General features: G+C 44.1%; 1 protein-coding gene across 13 annotated transcripts in view; it reads right to left on the bottom strand.

Moving 5' to 3' along the window:
* Positions 1-5702: 5702 nt before the first annotated feature.
* CNOT4 (CCR4-NOT transcription complex subunit 4) overlaps positions 5703-10139 on the bottom strand; it is an 86421-nt gene continuing 81984 nt past the window's right edge. For 7 of the 13 annotated variants that reach the window (XM_074576035.1, XM_074576066.1, XM_074576051.1 and 4 more), the window contains 2 exons: positions 7914-8126; positions 5703-7132 (listed from right to left, as the gene is read on the bottom strand). In XM_074576035.1, the coding sequence (XP_074432136.1) occupies positions 6831-7132; positions 7914-8126 (515 nt within the window). In that variant the 3' untranslated portion in view covers positions 5703-6830. The remainder of the gene's footprint in view (positions 7133-7913; positions 8127-10139) is intronic. The other 6 variants (XM_074576091.1, XM_074576118.1, XM_074576100.1 and 3 more) reach the window with 1 other exon arrangement.

Here is a 10139-nt window from a genome sequence, read left to right as displayed (position 1 = left end):
CAGATATAAAAACCTTTTGCCAAACGTGTCCAGGAAGATGCCGTTTTTGAAGTGTCACAGCAAAAAGTTAGCATTTTCAACAAAAAACTGACACAGTAGTTTTTCATACAGAGAGAAATGTAAACTTGAAACAAGCACTTTACACAACTGGTATTTAAAATCTGATTTACTTGACAAAATTGAAACGTTTCCTTGGGGTAACATTTTCCTGACTTCTTTTTTGTGTGCAAAGTTAAGCTTTCCAACGCAAAAATTTGAATCCAAAAGCTTGGCACCCTTTGCCAAGTTCCTCCAGCAGGGAGGAGCACAGCCAGGTCTTCCTCAAAAGTCATCTCAGGCTTGCAGGAGGGTGAAACCAACAGAAGAAAGATGGGTGAAGGGCAGGAAGCCCAACTCTACCACGAGTTTCCTTACCAACCCCTTAGCCTTTGCCTCGGTTCTTGTGCGGCCCGGCGAAGAGACGCATTAAGGTTGTGAAGAGCCACACTCAGCTTCACCCCAAAAGGCACCATCAGTGAAGCATTTACTTACCAAAAGAGGAAGGAGAAGGAAGGTAACTATGCAGAAGCGTTAAGTAATTTGTAAATGGGAAGAAACAACCCTCACAAGCCTATAATCCCACACATTCTCGCTGCATCACTCGGCAGTTCCTACTGGACTACCATCTACCCAACCCTTCTCCACCAGAGCAGCACGTGAGGTGCTGCCCTCTCCACCATTTCCCCCTGCAGCCCAGAGAAACCCCAGCTTTCTCCGCACTAGGGAACGAGGTTTCCAGCTGTTGAAGATCCTGGCCTCTCTACAACTGAAGCTGAAGCTCTGAGAGGTTTAGTTGTAATGTTTTATGCAACATCAAATGCAATATCCAGTTATATATTATGTGCCACATCCCTATTTATTCTTTATTTACATTTTATGCATGCAATATCCAGTAGGCAAGATGGGCCCTGGAACTGGAGGAAATCATCTGAAGATGGACGGAGATAGCTGCCAAGGTCAGCTCATTGCCAGTTTGTGTCCCAGGCAAACCTCACAAGCTTTCTACTCAGGGGCTGAACAAAGAGACAAAGTACCCTCATTTTTATTAATATTTTTTTTTTAAAACAGGATTTTAAGCTTCAGGCTCCACATTGGAAACCTCAGCCTGCATGCTTATCCAGAAAGAGCTAAACAAATTTTGGTCACAACTTTAAATTCTTCAGTGAAGCTCAGCGTACCAGCCTCCTAGGACTGTCATCACCAACAGAAGATATTTCAGACCCTCTCTGAAGATCTGGGCAAGGTTAATGCTGGGACCTGCAACATTCAAATCCTAAAGCCATGAAACTCCAAGAAGATGTTCTTTGTGATGCTGAAAAGAACGGCCACCCTCTGCCAGTACAAGCTTTCTAGACTACTATTTGCTGTGCTGCTAGGAAGAGGGAACAAGTCACACCCTCTCCAGGCATCTCTAAAAGGGAGAAGGATTTGACAAATTTTTAGGTCTGAAGACTGGAGGGAGAAAATAGTAATCTAGCAAGATTCCACAGAAGAAAGCAACAGTAACCACGCAATGACTGTATCCCACTGAAAGACCCCACTTCATCTGTGTTCCAGGAGATGGGCTCCTCACGAACACCACAGGCCAGGCAGATCACACTCCCACCGGCTTTAGATTAACAAGGACTTTTCTGTACTGTTTTCCTCCACAGCGACACCACCTCTGTTCAAACGACTTACCACACCTAGCATCACTGCGTCAGCACCACCCTAAACCAGTGCTTTTCATCACCAAAGCCAGTAACCGATCTGTCGCTGCCAGGATCACGCAACCCACCTCAAACCTCCACCCTGTGGCAGTTCAGACTCCCGCATCCCCGCAGGTGGCTCTAGCTCCCTGTACTCGTATGGCAAGAACTTCATTTGACCATTTCCACCTCAGGAGCCTTCACTTTGCCGCATTAACATTACAGCGGTATGCCTAGGGCAGAGGCAAACCCCGGAAAGAAGGGAAGATGAAGATCTTGCTCGTATACAGCACCCTCACACACAGATCAAAGCGGCTACTTTGCGGCCTACACTGAGGCTACACCATTTCTTACACTCTATCCCAAAGCTATGACAAGACTTCACCTCTTTCCTCATTAGAAGCTTTGTTTACAGCAAAATCCATAAATAGACGAGGACCTGAGAGCTGTTTCCCATCAGTGGAATGCCTCAAAGTGGGGAAAAAGAGATGCTGGGATTTGGGAGAAGATAAAGGAGCACAGGTTCTTGCAGTTACTACATCCACATTCAACCCCAACACCTGATAGTAAATCAGTGAAGCAGAAAGCACTTCTCTAGAAAAGTAGAAAGCGCTTCTCTATTTAGCCATATAGAAACACACTGCTGGAAGACATAAGGCAACAACTACTGTTAATAGACATACATTCCTGTCAAATGGCACTTCACATTACTCGCTTTGGGTGCACGCTAGAAATTCACATGACCAGCAGTTGGCCAGCTGGACTGGAGGAGTTCATTCCCCTTGAGTCAGGAGTACGTACAAACTCTTCCAGCAGGGCTGGTGACAACTCCAGTCCCCAGACGCTTCAAGTACCATGCCATCTCTCAAAGCTTCTTGACACACCTCAGTTCTGAGCGGTAAGTTTTTACTCCAGCACACAACTTTGAGTGAATTAGTCCCAGGCAATAGAGTACCTATTGTGGGGTGGCTTTACGGAAGCCACAGACCAACACCAAGTCTAAGCTCCTTCGCAACTTAAGGCAACTTCCATGCATCCTGAGGAGAGGGACAAACAAGAAGCACCCTGGTAACTGTTCTACAATATTTTCTGAAGTGTGTTTTCTAAGCTCCCTTGCAAGGGTAAGGGAGGAAATTGGTGTATGCACACACAACCCCCCCAGCCCCAGAGGAAAAATCGTGTTTAAGCCTAAGAAAGCTCCACAGCATAATGGCCATCTCTACAAAGCTGAAAAAAAAAGCCAAACAAACAAACACCAACCAACAAAAAAAACCCCACCAAACACCCAAAATGACCACCACCAAAAAAGCCACCCCACGCAAGAAAACCCAAACACACTGCGTTTTCCCTAAAATTCAACATATTGAATGCCTACGATTAAATGAGCATCTCGATAAACACCTTCTAGAGGACAGAGTCCGTGACGGAGGGGAAGGAAAACAAAAATGGTGAGTTCAGGAACTAGAATTCAAACTGCTTAACTCCATGATTAAAAACTGTCACCGAAGTTGGCAATAGTGTTTTAAGTATAGTTAGAGCAGCCCTGTCAAGACACTGCAATTTAAGGGCACGTACCTGCTCACACTTGACTTGCAAGTAGGAAATGGAAGTTATGAAAAGAAAAGGAATTCATGCAATTGCTCTTCACCTTACCTAGAAGGAGACTTTATTCTCCTTGTTGTAGTCCAGAAACATCATTGCCTTATCAGATATTCAAATTTTAAAAAAGCCAGGAACCCTTAGCATCAGTCCAGCACTGTTGACCCCCAAATTGCTACGCTTGAATTGCAAGGTTTTTGAAAAATGCAACAGAACTTATTGTACCAACAAAATAATGGCTAATAACTCCTTCCCTTTGCTCAACACACCTTCCTAGCTGTTATGGAGGAGGAGCCCGGTCCATCCTCTCTCTCCAGTTTCATCTCTGCCAGGCACCATCTACCAAATGTGTTGCCAGTCCTGCGTTGCCAGCCTTTTAGCCAAGCACCAGTCTTGGCTTAACACATGGAAGAGCTGCATGTGTCTATACGATATATAGAACAACAGACCATGCACCGAGATGATCCCACGGACAAAGCAGACACATGGACGCTCCCCTTTCAGTAAAGGCTCCCGTACAGAATTTGTCACAGCAACAGTCCATCAAGAAGAAAAACCTCAGGAGAAACTAACAGAGCAACACACGGTTCAACCGAGTGAAATGCCAGGTTGCCTCCTGACTGGGGGGGATGCAGGAATTGGTAGCAGACAGCAGACTAAGCTAGACAGAGAGGCAGATGCTGCACACACACCCCCGCATCAACCTGAACACTGATATATTTTAACGTTATAACACCAATGCCACCCAACAAGAATTCTTTCTTGGAAGGGTGGCACCATAAAGAGAAAAATCATTCTAGCTGCAAACCTTTTTCCTTAAGGCTAGGTGTTTGTCAGCAGGCAGGCCTCAGGAGCTATTGTACGGCAGCAGGGGATAAGCACTGTCCCGAGCAGCTGGAGCCTATTTTCTAGTGGAAACAGACCACACACACGGGTTTCCCTCAGCGCATCCTAAACTGACGCGAAGAGACAAATCAACTCAGGAACCTAAGGAGGCAGCAGCTTCAGGAATTGCTGTGGTACACAGGAAGCCGTTACAGCTGCCTTTTGGGAGGTTTGCTTATTTTCAGGGTCAGGAAAGGCACCCTTCTAAAAGAGAAATGTTAAAGATGGGAAAAAAAATGTCTGTGTCTAACATCTGGGGAAGAAAAAAAAAAACCAAAAAACCAAACACCCCACAACCAAACAAAAAGCCCACTGCATCTCCACCAGCACCTCCAGCAGACTGCTCCCACCGGACTGGGTTGCTTCCCAGCACCAGCAGCCTGCGCTGCGGCAGGAGAATGCTCCTAGCCTGCGGTCACAGCAGGCTGCGCTTCTCCCTCCGCCCCCAGCAGTGACGGCAGGGGACTGTGCAGGGGCCGCCTGGGTGAAGAAAATGCTTGTTTTGCTGGGGGGGTGTTGGCATCAAAGGGTGCGCGCGTTCTCCCAAGCAATCAGGGCACAGGAGTAACGTGCAGCAGCGATGCCCGTCCTGAAACCGTACGTGCAGTTCCTTCACGCAGCACTGAACGGCACCACTGCTAAGAGAGGAGCCAAAGCAGGCAATCACCAACAACTGATGTTCTAGAAATCAGAATATTTAGAGTTGGTTTATGCAGATTCAATGCCCGTTTCCCCTCTCCGGCAATCGACTCAGGACACGCTTCCATTCCCCACGCAGTGAAAGCCCAGTCTCCCCCCACCGTTTGGTGCCCACAGTTCAGCAGCGTGAATTCCCTTCCTCACTCCTGCCAGGGGAAAACATTTTAGGAGGGCAGCCAGCCTGAACGATTCACGCCAGAAACCCTTCTGCACAGCATTTAAAGCACCTCAGGCTCTCAGCCATCCCTCATGAGACACGCCAGTCCAGCAGCCCAGTCACAAGCTTGCTGGTTTTAAACACCGCTTCTTTGCTGGAAGTGTAAGAGCTTGTTGGAAGCTTCTGTATGTTAGGAGCTCTTCATCCCCTGTTGCACAGTGACCTTTGAGTGAGGATGCTGATGGAAACAGGGAGTTGTAACTAGAATTCTCTGCCACTCCTTCAGACACATTATTGCATGCTATCTGTCCCAAGTGACGTGGCATTTAATTCAGAAAGTATAATCAAGCTTTTCATGCTTCAGACTTGAAAGGGTACCACCACCAAAGGTTAGAGACACATAGCCTCTAGCTATTGCCATGAGTAAAGACAACAATCCCTTTAAACATTTAAAGCGTGTACGGTTTTGCCCACCCTTCAATGCAGAAGTCACCATGCAAAGCAGTATTTCCATGAAAAAGTAGCTTCAGCTTAGACAAATGGGAGAAAAAAAAAAAATCATGCATTGACATACAGTTTTACCAGATGCAGAAACTCAAAATCCAAGTTTGAAAAAACGAAAACTAAACATGAAGTCATCATCAAGTTTTCTGTTTTATTTAAGATTTTAGTTTTAATTCTGAAGAAAGAGGTACATTTCCTTGGTTTTAGTTTTAGAGTCAGGTTATAACCATGTTTATTTATCTGTTTCTTTTTTCCTGTCTTTTCAATACTGCACAAACGTCCAGAAACTACAGGGTTAAGTAAAAGCTGCAGGCAGAGGAGGTCAGAGGTTGCTCCTGATGGTGATCATGTGGCCCCAATGCAGTGCTATCCCAGAGTGCCCTAATCAGGTGAATCTTTGTGTTTTTTTAAAAAAAAAAAAAAGAAAGAGAGATTGACAGAGGAGACAGAAAGACTGAAGTAAATATCACTCGTGTTTCAGCTGCTTATAATTATATTATGTATACGCTAGGTATTAAATCTGTGAATACTTTTAAAACATTAAAGTTTACTTTAAATCTAAAGCCAAAATTAAAGAAAAATCTTATTCTCCCCTCTTTAAACCACTCTTTAGCAACATGCCCGTTACTCTTAGCTATAAGTGTTTTGTCTTTCAACACACTTCATGTCAAACTCTTACTGAGTGACACAATAAAATCCCCCTAAAAAAAACAAAACAAAACATAGCAATTTCCCTGTGTAGTGCCACACTGAATGCAAAATAAATGCTAGGCCACTGCTTGCCCACATGTTCAGTAAATTCATTTAAATTAAATACCTTTTTCATGTTTCTGCATTTGATTCTGCATTGCAATTTTTCCCCTATACTGCAGATTGACACTTTTCCACTAGGCAGAAATACTCATGTGCAAAAGACATAAGACAGTAATATTCTCCTTAAGCATTGAGACTGCATTTTGACTTCTCTCTCTCTTTTTTTTTTTTTTCCTTAGAACAGTTAGAAAATATTTCAAGCAGTGTATTTCAAACACTGGCTCAGCAGAAACTTAACAAAAAGATAACGGTCACAACCCTGTGATGGCATTGCATTTGGGGGGGAGGTTTGATCAGGAACTGGATTCTTCAGAAAGAAAGATATGACAGGGAACAGTAGGTGGGCATGGGGAGGAGTCAGGGTGGGACACTTCCTGCATTTCTAACGTTTTGGGTTTTATTTTTTCTTTTTTTTTTTTTTTTCCTCCTTTCTTTTTCCTCCTTTCCTAATGACGATCCAGCGCTGAGCTCTGTAGTAGATCTGTGGGGGTTTTACTGGGGGGTCTGAAGGCTGTCTGAAAGCCTGGGGGCGGGGAATGGAAGCTGGTGGGGTTTGAAGGAGGAGAGTAGGGGTTCCAACTGGCTCTGTGCAGAGGGATCTGTGTGCCGAAGGGGTTACTGTGGTGCGTCTGTGACGGTGCTGCACTGGGGCCGTCCACCTCTGTGAGGGCCTGAAGAGATTTTAGCCAATGTGGAGGATTGTCATCTTGAAGGGTGTCTAAACTGTTTCCTGTGGAGGCTGGGATACCTATGAAGAGAAGAAAAAAAAAACACAGGGATACAGGCAAGTCAGAGCAGAAGCAGTAAGCTGAGTACAAAGGAGGTCAATTTAACCTAACAAAAAGCAACAGTGAGAAAACATGATTAGTTTGTACAGAGAATGCATTTTACATTATTATATATAATTACCCTGCCCGCAAAACATTTAACGTTAAATTCAGATAAGAGAAAGTTCCCCCTCAGAGCACTTCATAAAAACACACATTTTTCTATGAAACATCCTGTGCAAGGACTGCATCCCTGTTGACATGACCTTACCACACCAAACTACCAGTACACTGCATGCTTCGCCTCCTACTCTGCCTACTTGAATCATGCTTCAGCCTCTCTAACAGGGAAACACAACCAGACAGCCTTATAAAAGAGAGCTTTATAAACAAGTGGAGTACGTCCCTTTTTAAATAACAAAGTCCAGTGAATGCCTTCAGTGCCTCAGGACCAGCGGCGCACATACCGGACATGCCATCCAGCAGAAGGGACACCTACGTTGACCCTATAGATAAGCGCTGATCCGCCTGACTGCCTGCAGAGGTCCCGGGCATGCATTGCAAAGGCCTAGGTGACACTTTGTTGTACCTAGCGGTTCCACAAAAATTCCTGAACCCTTGAGGTTTTGTGGATGGAAGCTGGAAGAGACCACCGCATACTGACTTTTTCTTTTTTTTTTTTTTTTCCAGATGTAAATCAGTTTGTGCCAAATACCCATTTGATGGTTTGCCAGCGGAGCTGAAGGAGTGAGAAACGGTTACCTGTGATGATTGCGGGGTCCATCCAGCTGCCAGGGCTGTCCCAATTCAGGCTGTCGGTGGTGGCAGTGTTGGACGTTGGTACACTGTGGTTGGCGTTGGAGGGGGAAGAAGCATTGGGCAGTCCACCAAAGTTGATGTTAATGTTCGGTAGAAGTGCCCTTAGCCCGTCCTGCCATTCCTTCATATTTAAACTCTCTACAGAACTGCTGTTGTCTGGGAGATTTACCAACAAAAAAAAATGAAAGATAAAAAAATAAAAAGCTGAAGTTAGAAACAGATGTCCTCCTTTGGTGGGGTATGGGATTTTGTTTCTACTTTTTAAACTAAGCAATTAATACTTTCCCTGTCCAAAAAGTAGGGTCAATGTTTATATGATTGATGAATTACTCAGATGGCTGGCAGGTTTTAAATCAAGTGTAAGGGAGTGGGAGAAAGATTTAACTCCTCCCCCAATTTGTATTTCCCCATTTTTTTCAGTTCTGAGACTCAAATAATCAAGGGCACAGTGGCTCTCCCTCTATTACTAATAGGTGAAAAACCTACCAGATCCTTTATGAGAAGACCTTTGTTGCAATCTAGATAACCCAACTCTGCTGCTTTATTAATGGGCAGCAGGCTCAAAAGGGTTGTTTTCTTTGAAGTATATTAAAATGAAGAAAGGCTAGGTAGGGCTTTGCAACAGAAACCGAACATGAGGAACCACGGAGGTGGAGGAATATCACAGAAGTTTTTTGTTTTGTTATAGCTCGCTCATTCACAACCCTACAGATGTTATTCCAAAGGAAGTGGTAATTAGGTTCTCATGAAGTTGAAGGGAGTGCAATTTCCTCTTGCAGTTGAAGAACAGTAGTGAAAATTCTTTAGAGACCTTTCAGAATAATTCCCGACATGGCAATATTCTCAAAACTTTGGTTTGAAGCAAACCAGCTGGACACCAGAACAGTCAAGTCTCTACCATTTGCCTAAGCGTTTCAGGGCATGTATTGAAAAAGGACATCAGGATAACGTGGCTATTAGCACAGCAAGTGCTCCCTGAACACCAACGTGAAACCACGCTATCTAGAACAGACTATCAGGTTCTACAATCCATCACCTGCTTTAGGTATCTCAAAGCAAAACTAAACCAGACACAAGCATCCTAGTATTTATCAGCCAACACAGGAAGTCATACAATTAACTTGTGGTCAAATGTATTTGAAAAGAAAGTGTGGGTATACTAATTTGGCAGTACGCTCTTTTTGACAAAAATCTAGAATACAATTATTTATTTTTTTTAAAACCATGTCTGCCTCTCCTAACTGAAAAAAGGACCTTGACATCAATCAGAAGCATTACAGTGAGATACTTACATAATACTGCTACTTCATCAACAATGGAAGAAATTTAAGTCTTCATGGAAAATTAGAGGATATCACTAACTTGCAACTCTGCATGTTGAAGAGTGAGGAAAGCAGTCTCCCTTGTTATCAAAGCCTGCTGTGGCAATTTTTCTAAAGCTGAATGCTCAGAAAGAACTGATGTCTCAAGCAATTACTTTTTTGTAACTAGAGGGGGAAAAAAAAAGCAAGTTCTTGAAGTCCTGTGCTTTCATGCAGAAGTTTCCTTCCCCGGGCCAGAGTTTTTTAGAATAAACTTTATATAAGATTTTGCTTCTGTACAGAATTACAGCAAGCAACTTCAATCACAAATGGCAGCAGGTCACACCTCAGCCCATGTCACCAACTGAACTTCAAAACAAATTACTGTGCAAATCTGTTACATCCACTTTGCCTGTAGAACTGTTGGAGCAATGCATTCATTTCTAACCCTCTGCATGCCTAATGCAGCTGTTCTAGCACAAGCATCCATCTGCATGCTTAAACGCCCTCACACAGCGGCACGGCAGCTGACACCTAGAACGTCCGTGGCCAGACAGACTGATGCTGCCCATGGAGCCTGAACAGGGCTAATAGCACAGGTGCAAAGAGTATACTACAAAAATCATCTTTTTTTGCCTGGGCAAGTTCGCAGAATACACTTGACCATAGCCATGGAAGGTTTATAGTCAACTGCTGTTATCCCCACTCACTGGCTGAGGAATATCACTCTTCCTCAGAGGTTACAGAGTGAGGTACCTCCATGCGGAAGGCAGACAACTCCTAAGCATTCCCATAAGCAAAGAAAATACAGGTCAAAAATCAGGTAGTTGAAGTAAACCCAAAAGCCTGCCCTTTACTACATGCATCA

The sequence above is a fragment of the Larus michahellis genome, chromosome 1, assembly GCF_964199755.1.
Source record: "Larus michahellis chromosome 1, bLarMic1.1, whole genome shotgun sequence".
Taxonomy (NCBI): Eukaryota; Metazoa; Chordata; class Aves; order Charadriiformes; family Laridae; genus Larus; species Larus michahellis.
The sequence above is the reverse complement of the archived record's forward strand: the minus strand, read 5'-3'. Positions and strand labels throughout refer to the sequence as shown.